Source organism: Thalassophryne amazonica, chromosome 10 (genome assembly GCF_902500255.1).
Source record: "Thalassophryne amazonica chromosome 10, fThaAma1.1, whole genome shotgun sequence".
In the NCBI taxonomy this organism is placed as follows: Eukaryota; Metazoa; Chordata; class Actinopteri; order Batrachoidiformes; family Batrachoididae; genus Thalassophryne; species Thalassophryne amazonica.
The window spans coordinates 29217180-29230161 of record NC_047112.1 but is presented as its reverse complement, the minus strand read 5'-3'; the positions used below and the strand labels follow the sequence as shown (position 1 = coordinate 29230161).

Genomic DNA, 12982 nt, shown 5'->3' with positions numbered 1-12982 from the left:
CTCAACAAAAATATAATACACTTTTGGTTTTGCTCCCATTTTGTACGAGATGAACTCAAAGATCTAAAACTTTTTCCACATACACAATATCACCATTTCGTTCACAAACCAGTCTAAATCTGTGATAGCGAGCACCTCTCCTTTGCTGAGATAATCCATCCCACCTCACAGGTGTGCCATATCAAGATGCTGATTAGACACCATGATTAGTGCACAGGTGTGCCTTAGACTGCCCACAATAAAAGGCCACTCTGAAAGGTGCAGTTTTGTTTTATTGGGGGGGATACCAGTCAGTATCTGGTGTGACCACCATTTGCCTCATGCAGTGCAACACATCTCCTTCGCATAGAGTTGATCAGGTTGTCAATTGTGGCCTGTGGAATGTTGGTCCACTCCTCTTCAATGGCTGTGCGAAGTTGCTGGATATTGGCAGGAACTGGTACACGCTGTCGTATACGTCGGTCCAGAGCATCCCAAACATGCTCAATGGGTGACATGTCCGGTGAGTATGCCGGCCATGCAAGAACTGGGACATTTTCAGCTTCCAAGAATTGTGTACAGATCCTTGCAACATGGGGCCGTGCATTATCCTGCTGCAACATGAGGTGATGTTCTTGAATGTATGGCACAACAATGGGCCTCAGGATCTCGTCACGGTATCTCTGTGCATTCAAAATGCCATCAATAAAATGCACCTGTGTTCTTCATCCATAACAGACGCCTGCCCATACCATAACCCCACCGCCACCATGGGCCACTCGATCCACAACATTGACATCAGAAAACCGCTCACCCACACGACGCCACACACGCTGTCTGCCATCTGCTCTGGACATTGTGAACCGGGATTCATCTGTGAAGAGAACACCTCTCCAACGTGCCAAACGCCAGCGAATGTGAGCATTTGCCCACTCAAGTCGGTTACGACGATGAACTGGAGTCAGGTCAAGACCCCGATGAGGACGACGAGCATGCAGATGAGCTTCCCTGAGACGGTTTCTGACAGTTTGTGCAGAAATTCTTTGGTTATGCAAACCGATTGTTTCAGCAGCTGTCCGAGTGGCTGGTCTCAGACGATCTTGGAGGTGAACATGCTGGATGTGGAGGTCCTGGGCTGGTGTGGTTACACGTGGTCTGCGGTTGTGAGGCTGGTTGGATGTACTGCCAAATTCTCTGAAATGCCTTTGGAGACGGCTTATGGTAGAGAAATGAACATTCAATACACGAGCAACAGCTCTGGTTGACATTACTGCTGTCAGCATGCCAATTGCACGCTCCCTCAAATCTTGCGACATCTGTGGCATTGTGCTGTGTGATAAAACTGCACCTTTCAGAGTGGCCTTTTATTGTGGGCAGTCTAAGGCACACCTGTGCACTAATCATGGTGTCTAATCAGCATCTTGGTATGGCACACCTGTGAGGTGGGATGGATTATCTCAGCAAAGGAGACGTGCTCACTATCACAGATTTAGACTGGTTTGTGAACAATATTTGAGGAAAATGGTGATATTGTGTATGTGGAAAAAGTTTTAGATCTTTGAGTTCATCTCATACAAAATGGGAGCAAAACCAAAAGTGTTGCGTTTATATTTTTGTTGAGTGTATCTATCTATCTCACTCAGCATTATTGTCATTTTATGTGTTTAGAGCATACGTTAAGTGCATAATTTAAAATAGTTTGAGAAATGAATGCAAAGCAACTAATTTTGCATAATCAGAATTTTTAAATGTCCAACTTTGGACATTTTATTGTTCAAATAAAATTGAACACATTTTTCGTGAAAATAAATTTCCTTGAAAATAAATTAGAATTAGAGAATTTATTTGGACAAATAAAATTGAATGGATATTGAATAACAATGAAACAAAAAAGTTAGGTAGTTCCCAAAAACTGAGCGAACGTAGAAGCTGATGAGGGAAGCCAACAATGACAACTGTGAAGGTGTTTATATAAGCTTCTTTGGTTGTGATTTTAGAATAGTTCAACTTCTGCCTGTTTTAGATACACTGTGTCAGGGTGGAACAGGACAGCAGTGGAAACAAACAAACAAAAAACAAACAAAGCCCCCTCTAATCTAACTAAACTCAGTTCTCCCACGTGTCTTCTGGGAAATTTGAGCTGACAATTTTCAACATCTTATATTTCAGAAAATCCTTCTGTGAGTGAGTCCCCCACATAATCATAACTATATTTATTTAACAGCTGTGGTTTTCAAATTAAGCATTTGCTGACTGAATGAGTAAAGAACAAAAGAATTTTAAAAATACGTTTAAAATGTTGCAAATTCAATGTTCTGATCAGTAGTTTATTTTTCTCTTTTCAGTGTGTTTGAATGTACTAGTTATAAATTTTAGTTATTGTTTCAAAAGCATTGGTTATTCAAAAGCAGGCTGCAGTTCTCTGCATGTCACATCTGTAGTTTTGTATCTTTACTGTTCCATACTGGTTTAGAGCATCACAGAGTCCTGCACAGTGTTTTTTCGTGCCCCCGTTGCGAAAATACAGCATTTTTCGTAATGGGAGCACGCACCCATTAATTTACATTTTGTGATTCCATCACGAAATGGTGTGAGACTGGGTTGTTTTCTACAGTGTAGATTAGAAGCAGCACAGAGGCAGTGTGTAGAGGCGGATGTCCTCTGCTGCATCAGCGGCATCTAGTGGCCACAAGTGGAAGAAAATATTTATTTATTTTTAAGATAATCCTTTATTAGTCCCACGCCGTGGAAATTCAACAGTTAAGTAACCAAATGAAAGTCTAGTATATGATTATTGTGGAGATACTGACTGACATTTTTTTTAAATATTAATTTAAGAACATGTCATTAAGTCACCTGTTTGTGACACTTAACTCTGTTAGCCATTTATACCACCTATCCCTGTTAATAAATAATATTAAAATACACCATGCAGTTGCATTAAAATATTTAAGTTTAAATGAGATGTGCAACCGGCTTATCCTTAAATATGAAGGACAAAGACCCCCTGCATGTTGATTTGGCACACGTTTTACACCGGATGCCCTTCTTGATGCAACTCCACATTACAACAGGGCCATAGCCATGATACACTCACAGAAATATTTAACCCTAACCTTTAAGATTTATCTAATTTTATTACATGACAAATTCCCATTTACTTTTTTAGATAATTTTAATACAAACCTACCAAATAAACCTTACATGATGCATATTCATTACTGTAATAAATCCTATTTGTTTAAAATACATAAAGTATATTGTTTGAATTGCATAATAATTATGTTACCTATACAAGATAAATGGCATAGGTAACATAATTACTATGCAATTCAAACAATATACTTTATTTTAAATAAATACTGTCTTATAAGTGCAAATAAATGTGTACAAAAACTTTTTTACACAACAAATGTATGCAAAATAACTTTTATACAATGAACATGTGCAATAATTTTTCTTATGTCAGATTTGTCTCTATGTTTTTAGCACTTCAATTTGTATATAGTGTCCTTCTTTGATAAATGCATGTCTTGTTTAGTTAATATTTGTGATTTTATTTATTTTTTGCACCAAGGAGGAGGACTATGCCCCAAATTTGTTGTGCTAATGTGCACTGTACGACTGTGCAATGACAGTAAAGACTCTTGATTCATGGAGAATGGACAACTGTGGCCTTTAGTCCATGGGCCAAGGAGGTTTTCAGCACCACTCTTAAGGTGACAAAACGACACTTAGAATCCAGCCTCAGTGTCCCATGGCCTACACAAAAAATGTATGATAACCATCACAGGGTGGTAGCTATAGCCAGGTAGGGGTCAATGATGAATTACACAAAGGTCAAAATGTAAAAATGCTCCAATCATGTTAAAACTATTATGTGTCTGATCATAAAGATTCCAAAAAGGTATACTTTGGACTATCTATGACTGAATGTTCTGAAGTTATGGGGTAGAAACAATACAAATGGTGACAAAGGTCAGTTTCACTTTGTACAGGGGTCAAAAATTAAAGTTGCTCCAATTTCAGAAAAAAAAATGTAAATTATTGTTTGGGATAATAGGCTTCTAATAAGGAATAGTTTGCACCATGTGTCATGCATAGTTATCATGTTACAGGGTAACATATGTCACAAGTCATAGAATCCAATGGATGTCAACCTTGTTTGACCTTTACTTTGGAGACCAGACATTTAACACAGTCAAAACTATTTCTTTTATTAATCCTTTTATTTTGACCTCTGTGTGATTCTTCATTAACCCCTACCTGGCTGCAGCTACCACCCCGGGATGGTTATCATACATTTTTTGTGTAGGCTATGGTACACTGAAGTCAAAGGTCAAAAATGATGACTGGCTCCTAGACTACTTGAACCGCAAACCTTCTGTACTGGAAACAACTTAACTGCTTGGCCACCACCACTTAAAAAAAGAAAAAAAGAAAAGAAAAAAGGACAGTACACTACATAATAAACCTGTCAAATATAACCCGTGTGATGTTCTTTGTTATTAATTCCAACACGATTGACCTATAATATCTACGGAAGTTCAGACTAATGAGAAAACACAATGTTTCACATTAAATAACTTTATTCTGTAAGAATTCTCAAATGTGTTTAAGAAATGAAGCAGAGGCTTCTGTTCCATACAGATCCTCTCTGAATAAAATACAATTAAACTCAAATTGCATTGGGTTGCTTTTTAAACAGACACCTGATATCATCTATTTACAAAGGAATTTGTTAAAAATTCTATTAGAATTCATTTTAACAATGCACTCTATATTCTCTCTCGTGACTCAAACCTCTTCTCAGCACCTTTAAAAAAAAATGATTTTTTTTTTTTACCCTTGGGACAAAATATGCTCTCTTACAAACTGAATCAAGTATTTTTAATCCATCTTCACATTACTGACATTGTAGGAGTATATACAGGGGGAACGGGAGTTGATGTCATGTGATCTGATGTGGCGCCTCCAGCATCTCCATGAGAAAGGTGTCGATGGGCGTGTCCCCGATCAGCTTAAAGAAGAACAGATGCTCCAGACACTTGAGGCCGATGGAGCGCAGGGCGGGCAGGCGGAGCAACAGCTTGGCAAACCTTACAGCATGAAGGAACATAAAGGAACAAATGACAGAAGAACTCAAACTTACGCCATTATCGTTACATTGTTATTTGACTTTTTTAATGTGGCCATACACCACAGGATGATACAGTGTGATACTGCAGTTTCATAAAATTGGAAAAAAATGGAAAAAAATGCAGAATAATCTGCAAGAATGAACTGCAGCAGAATCATCTACCTTCACCTCAAGCAAATTCTTTATGGAAGTACAGCGGTCCTATTGTGGTATCTAGAGATGGGTGAGTGTGTCATTATGTCTGTCCAGTCCAAATGTGCAGACCATCTGTGTGTGTGTGTGTGTGTGTAACACCAAAAAATCTCTCTAATGATATAATATGGTAAATGCAGTACCGGTGTTGCAGACCGAATGGTCCACCCCTAAAAATCAGTCTGCCTTTTGCATCTGCGGATGCGTCATTCCGGACCACAGCAGTACATCAGAGATGGAGTCTCTTCACCCAAAGTGATCAAATTGATTAATGGGACGATTAACCATCAGATGACAAGGTAAAACCTCTTAAATCATTCTAAAGTAAGTTTTAAGCAGAAACGAGGCCGTTTTATGCAGAAACATGGCAAAATTCCATGATGCTTTGAAATGTGGGACGCGCAGTGAAAGCATCAGCTAGCAGCTCGTTTAGCTGCGGTGCTCTGATCACTTCCCGCTGCCTTTTATGATGAAATAATGCTGAATTTATGTGGAAATGATTGTTGTACAAAAGCTTCAGATATCTGTCACTGAGGTAGACGATGACTGGAGTGCAGTTTGAAGCAGAAATGAGGTGTTAATCCGTGAACCGCGGCTAATGACGCATGCGCAGTGAAGGCATGGCGGATCGATTTTTAGCAGGGACCAGAGGTGGGACGAAGTCACTGTGAAGTCATTCTCAAGTCATCAATCTGCAAGTCCCAAGTCAAGTCAGCTTGCAAACAATTGGTGGTCATTATGACTTGAGACTTGACTTGGGACTTGCTGATTCATGACTTGAGAGTGACTTTGTCTCACCTCTGGCAGGGACCATTCGGTCGGCAACACCGGCTTTATAAGGAGTGCTCATTCATGTTGCTCCTTTACTTTACTTTTGTGACCACAGTTGAAAGTGTTGATTTTGTCAAACAAATCAACTGCACATTTTGGTTTGTTTAATTATTATTAACACCTGTAAGTTGTGCTTGTCAAGAGAAATTGCTGTCCTTCCGTCTGTCCGTATGGCAAAACCTTCCATGTCCTAAAACTCAAGAACTGAAAAAAAACCAACCTTCTCAAAAATCACAATTTTTTATATGTTAAAACTGGGAGGTCAAAGCTTCGTCTGCCAAAAAACAAACAAAAAAACAAACAAAAAACAAAAACAATCATGCATTTCTATGATGGCGTTTTAGGGCCGTATTGAATTTTTTGTTTTTGTTCTTTTTTTAAGACTTCGAAAATAAAGTAATAATATTACAAGAACAAAGTCGTAATTTTATGACAAAAAAACTTGTAATATTACAAGAATAGAGTCGTAATATTACGAGAATAAAATAATAATATTCCAAGAATAAACTTATAATATTATGAGAATAAATTTGTAATTTTACAAGGATAAATGTGTACTGTAAAACTGGTATTGCAGACCAAACAGTCCACCCTTAAAAATTGGTCCACCCTGCCTCCACTGCACATGCGTCATTTTGGAGCATCATCAGCACGTCTAAGACAGAGTCTCTTCACCCAAACCTCTTAAATCATTCTAAAGTAAATTTAAGCAGAAATTAGGCTGTTTTAAGCAGAAACGAGGCGATATTCTGTGATGAATGACAGACGCACAATGAACGTATCAGCTAGCAGCTTGTGTAGCCGTGGCGCTCTGATCGCTTCCTCCATCTTTTATGATGAAATAATGCTGAATTTATGTGGAAATGATTGTTGTACAAAAGCTTCAGATATCTGTCCCTGAGATAGATGATGACTGGAGTGCAGTCTGAAGCAGAAATGAGGTGATAATCCGTGAACCGCGGCTAATGACGCATGCGCAGTCATGGCGGACCGATTTTTAGCAGGGACCATTCGGTCGGCGACACCGGCTTTATAAGGAGTGCTCATTCATGTTGCTCCTTTACTTTACTTTTGTGATGACAGTTGAAAGTGTTGATTTTGTCAAACAAATCATGTGCAGATTTTGGTTTGTTTAATTATTATTAACAACTGTAAGTTGTGCTTGTCAAGAGAAATTGCTGTCCTTCTATCTGTCCGTACAGCAAAACCTTTCATGTCCTAAAACTCAAAAACCGTTTAAAAAAAAAAAAAAAAACCTTCTCAAAAATCACTTTTTTTTTTTTTTTTTTTTAATACGTTAAAACTGGGAGGTCAAAGCTTCGCCTGGCAAAAAACCCCCAAAAACAATCATGCATTTCTATGGCGTTTTAGGGCCACATTGAATTTTTTCTTATTGTTCTTTTTTAAGACTTTGAAAATAAAGTAATAATATTCTGAGAATAATGTTGTTATTTTATGAGGAAAAACCTCGTAATTTTATGAGAAAACAACTTGGAACATTACAAGAATAAAGTCACAATATTACGAGAATAAAACTGTAATTTTATGAGAAAAAACCCCTCATAATATTACAAAAATAGACTCAATATTACGAGAATAAAGTTGCAATTTTATGAGAAAAAAAACTTGTAATATTATGAGAATAGAACAATAATATTCCGAGAATAAACTTGTAATATTATGAGAATAAATTTGTAATTTTACGAGAATAAAGACGTAATTTTATCTCAAAATGAGATCTATGGAGCGCTTTGTTAAGTTGTACTTCAGTGTAGGTTTTAGAAATAAGGAAATACTTCATCTTTTGGCCCATCTGAACCACATTATCATTAGTATCAGAACTTTGAAAAGAACATGCAAGAAAATGTGTCTATTTCGGAGGAAGAACCACACAGACTTGGAGGAAATGGCCTCTTTATGGAGGAGGATGAGGAGGCTGGAACTGGCAGTCTGCAGGGTTATCCCTTCTTGTATAAATACAACTTCTCATAATATTTTTCTCATGAAATTGCAGCTTTATTCTCATAATATTACAACTTTATTCGCGTAATATTATGACTTTATTCTTGTAAAATTAGGAGTTTTTTCTCATAAAATTACAACTTTATTCTCATAATATAATGACTTTATTCTCGTAATATTATGAGTTTTTTCTCATAAAATTACAACTTGATTCTCATAATGCCTTTATTCTTGAAGTCCTAAAAAAAACAAACAAACAAAAAAAACAATGTGCCCCAAAACGCTGCCATGCATTTCTGACATTTACCAATTTTTATTTATTTATTTATTTAATTTTACAGAATTTTGGGCTTAAAGTTGGAAATGTCACAAGCCCTGAAATGCTCATATCTCCCACTAGATGGCGAAAAAGGCTGCCCAAATGTGCAATAAGCTCAAGCGTTTAAGTTATCTTTAGATGAAAATAAGATGGGCTGCCAAAAATCAACTTACAAGTGTTTCTCCTGCCTTTATGGCCAATTTATTAGTTGAAATGTGAAGGCTCATAACATAAAATATTGATTTAATTTGCCTTTTGTGTAGTAAATCGAGGAATATTTATATTTAGACACCTTTCATTATTTATGAACGCATATTTGCTTAAATGATTTTGTGTGTCTGTGTGTAACAGGGTGGTGTATAATTCAGACATTTTGAATTGTAACTCTGCATCCTACTACATCAGTTAAAAAGTCAACTGAAATTCAAGAACTGAAATTAAAGTGGCATTTTCTATTCAATTCTGAATTTTGCACAGCCCTGGTGTGTAAATAAGATAACCAAACTATTCACCAAAACATAGCCCAAAAGACACATTCAAGAAAATATCTCCGCTAACTACACTGAACAAAAATAGAAACACAATTTTTTCCCATTTTTCTCAAAGATCTCTAACATTTTCTATATATACAAAAGACCTATTCTCGCAAATATTCTTCACAAATCTGTGTTCGTGAGCACTTCTCCGTTGCCGAGATAATCCATCCCACCTCACAGGTGTGACATATCAAGATGCTGATTAGACAGCATGATTATTGCACAGGTGTGCCTCAGGATGGCCACATAACAATAATGTTTTAGATATTTGAGCTCAGCAACAGGAAAATGGGAAAAAAACATGTTGTTTTTACATTTTTGTTCAGTGTATGTGGCTACAGATTTCACTAAAAGCACATATCGATAATATTTGGGATTAATTGGTACAAATGAGGGCAGCACGGTGGCTTACTTTTTAGAAATGTTGCTCGTAGCAAGACAGTCAATGGGATGATTTCCCACCTGTGGCCCTTCTGTGTGGAGTTTGCATGTTCTCCCCCGTGTTTGTGTGGGTTCGCTCCAGGTGCTCTGGCTTCCTCCCACATCCAAAAGACATGCAGGTTAGGTGAACTGGAACCTTTAAATTGTCCATAGGTGTGTGTGTGAATGTTTGTTTGTCTCCATGTGGCTCTGTGACAGACTGGCGTCCTGTTTTTTTCTAATCTCTTCTATAGTGCTGTAACAAATCTGAATTTCCAATCACACATCATCAAAAAATACATGCTTAAAAATTTGATACATTTACAGCCTGATTTAATGGAATATCTTGGTAGTTGTACTGTTACCTAAGAAATGGACCACAGTACTTTTCAAAGCTGCATTTTACATTAAGTGTTTTAGAAATGACAAAGTAATCCATTGTAGCCAGTCTGTTGACAATATCACCACAAATAAACCTTTAAATTAAATGCATGATTAACAATTTAAATACTGTCATTTTGTCACTGTTATAGCCAACCAAAGGATGAAGGAAGCAGTGGTTGCTGATCCTTTCCTATTCGATGATGAATAGTGTGACGTAGCGCATCACGTGATTTTCAACTTCGGGGTCCAAACAACAAAAACAAAAAAATGCGCGCTTTATCAGCTGTTTCTGGTCATTGGCCGTCTGCATCAGCTGACCTTTTTTGGAGCTATGACCTCACAGGCAGAGTTCCTGGAGGTGTGACAGAGTCAAAATGTCGGAAAGATCACCGGAGCTGTCGTTTTATAGATTCACAGGCCAGAAACAGAAGTGGCTACAACTGATCAGGTAAGCCCGTACCCTGGCCTTTTGTTTTGATTGCTGACACTGTAGCGGCTGTACCGACCATTATGAAATGAATCTCATCAATTTACATAACCATAAGTGTTCTGTCTGGATCCGGTAACGTGATGTGTTACGTCAGAGCTTAACAGTCCCATAATCCATTACCTACCTGCCTGGCTGATCTGGGTATTTCTGTTTTGTGTATGACTCCAAGGAAGCATAAACCTTTTCCCTCAGCCCCTCCACCTCTGGTGGGTTTGACAAACCTTTTGCATCTGAAAATGATCACAAAATTAGAGTTATCCTGTCCTGAGTGACATTACAACCCCTTCCAGTAAGTGAATTCCACAAACGCAAAGTGTGTTTTGCTTCCGACTGATCACCTCAGAAAGTTAAGTGTATCACTTTAAGATATGCACAACTCACCAGTGACGCCACCTGCTGTGACGACTGTAATGAAAACCTGTAGACTTGACATTTAAAGGGCTCACATCTTTTCAGGAAGTTAATGTAGTTTGGTCAGAAGTTCCCACACAATTCAAATTGATTCAAGTCAACCATTCAAAGTGCTTTACAATTTAAAAGACATTAACACGCAAGAAATAAAACAAATTAACACACAAAATTCTAGGAAAAGTAAACAACAAGTACATAAAGATTCAAATTCACAACTTTAGTCCACCTGGGGTAAATTCAGTTGATTGGACATGATCTGGAAAGACACACACCTGTCTAGATATAAGATCTCACAGTTGACAGTGCATGTGGTTTGTGACAGTGCACAAACCAAGCATGAAGTCAAAGGAATTGTCTGTAGACCTCTGAGACAAGATTGTCTCAAGGCACAATCTGGGAAGGGGTACAGAAATCCAATGAGCACAGTGGCCTCCATCATCGTAAATGGAAGAAGTCCGGATCCACCAGGGCTCTTCCTAGATTTGACGCCTGTCTAAACTGAGGTGATCGGGGGAGGAAGGGCCTTAGTCAGGGAGGTGACCAAGAACCTGATGGTCACTCTGTCAGAGCTCCAGCATTCCTCTGTGGAGAGAGGAGAACCTTCCAGAAGGACAACCATCTCTGCAGCAATCCACCAATCAGGCCTGTATGGTAGAGTAGCCAGACAGAAGCCACTCCTTAGTAAAAGGCACCATGGCAGCCTGTCTGGAGTTTGACAAAGACACCTTAAGGACTCTCAGACCATGAGAAACAAAATTCTTTGGTCTGATGAGACAAAGATTGAACTCTTTGGTGTGAATGCCAGGTGTCATGTTTGAGAGAACCAGGCACCATCCCTACAGTGAAGCATGGTGGTGGCAGCATCATGCTGTGGGGATGTTTCTCAGCGACAGAAACTGGGAGAGTAGTCAGGATTGATGGAAAGATGAATGCAGCAACGTACAGAGACATCCTGGATGAAAACCTGCTCCAGAGCACTGTTGACCTCAGACTGGGGGACAGTTCATCTTTCAGCAGGACAATGACCCTAAACACAGAGCCAAGATATCAAAGGAGTGGCTTCAGGACAACTCTGTGAATGTCCTTGAGTGGCCCAGCCAGAGGCCTGACCTGAATCTGAATGAATATCTCTGGAGAGATCTAAAAATGGCTGTGCACCAACGCTCCCTCCATCCAACCTGATGGAGATTGAAAGATGCTGCAAAGAGGAATGGGGAAACTGCCCAAAGATAGGTGCACCAAGCTGTGGCATCATATTCAAGAAGACTTGAGGCTGCAACTGCTGCCAAAAGTGCATCAAACAAAGTATTGAGCAAATGGTGTGAATACTTATGTACACGCAATTTCTTTGTTAAAATAATTTTTAATAAATTTGAAAAAAATCGAAATAAAACTTTTTTTCATGTTTTATGGGGTGTTGTGAGTAGAATTCTGAGGAAAAATTTTTTTTAAACAAAATGTGGAATAAGTGAAGTGCTGTGAATACTTTCTGGACATGCTGTATGTTACTGTTCAAATTGCAATGTGTAGATGGACACGCCTCAAATGTACTCAACCTATGCACTTTATTTAGACTGTGCACCATAGACCATCAAAACAGGACTAAAATGCTTCACCTCAGATCACCTGTCGAATTTTGGCTGGTAAAAGAATCCATAAACTCAGAGTACAATAAGCAGAAACCCTACAACAACAATGTGCCAAGTTCTTCTTCACCCGCAGAATGTGCTCCCTAAAGACTGCAGGACACGGGCCTGCACATAAGGCTCAATAAGTTTCACAAGATAAGGAGGAGCATAACCAGTGTTTTGATTTTATATATTAACAGCAGAAGCTTAATGTCGACAGTGAAGACAACTCAGCATCACGTATATATGATCAATTCCTTCATCCTAGTCAAAACCCGAGCAGATGTGTTTTGGATCACATGGAAATATGACATGAAAGTCATCCATTCTGGAAGATAGAAAAACATGGACGAAACACAGAATTGGTCTAATTAGGACAGATCCAAATATCACCAAGTGAAGCAAAACTAGTAGGTAATGTGTATATATGTATGTATGTATGTATATATATAGGGGGTGGGCGTTTATAAGCTTTGCTTCTGCTCACCCCTTTTTGGTCACACGTCACTGTGGAATTGTCTTGTATATCAGTCTTTGTTATTGACGAATTGTGTGCCAAATAAATAAGTTCAAGTTCAATATGCCAATACTTTAACACAAATGTCATTGAATCATTCATTCTTTGTGACAATCATGTGCTATTTTCATCCTCACTCTGGGCATCAAGAATCAGTCTCAATCCTTGTGCAG

General features: G+C 38.4%; 1 protein-coding gene across 1 annotated transcript in view; it reads right to left on the bottom strand.

Moving 5' to 3' along the window:
• Positions 1-4550: 4550 nt before the first annotated feature.
• The window catches only part of rxrgb (retinoid X receptor, gamma b), a 121196-nt gene continuing 112764 nt past the window's right edge, over positions 4551-12982 (bottom strand). Inside the window, exons 9-10 of the mRNA XM_034179656.1 lie at positions 10378-10483; positions 4551-5078 (exon numbers count right to left, since the gene is read on the bottom strand). Of these exons, the coding sequence (XP_034035547.1) occupies positions 4931-5078; positions 10378-10483 (254 nt within the window). The 3' untranslated portion in view covers positions 4551-4930. The remainder of the gene's footprint in view (positions 5079-10377; positions 10484-12982) is intronic.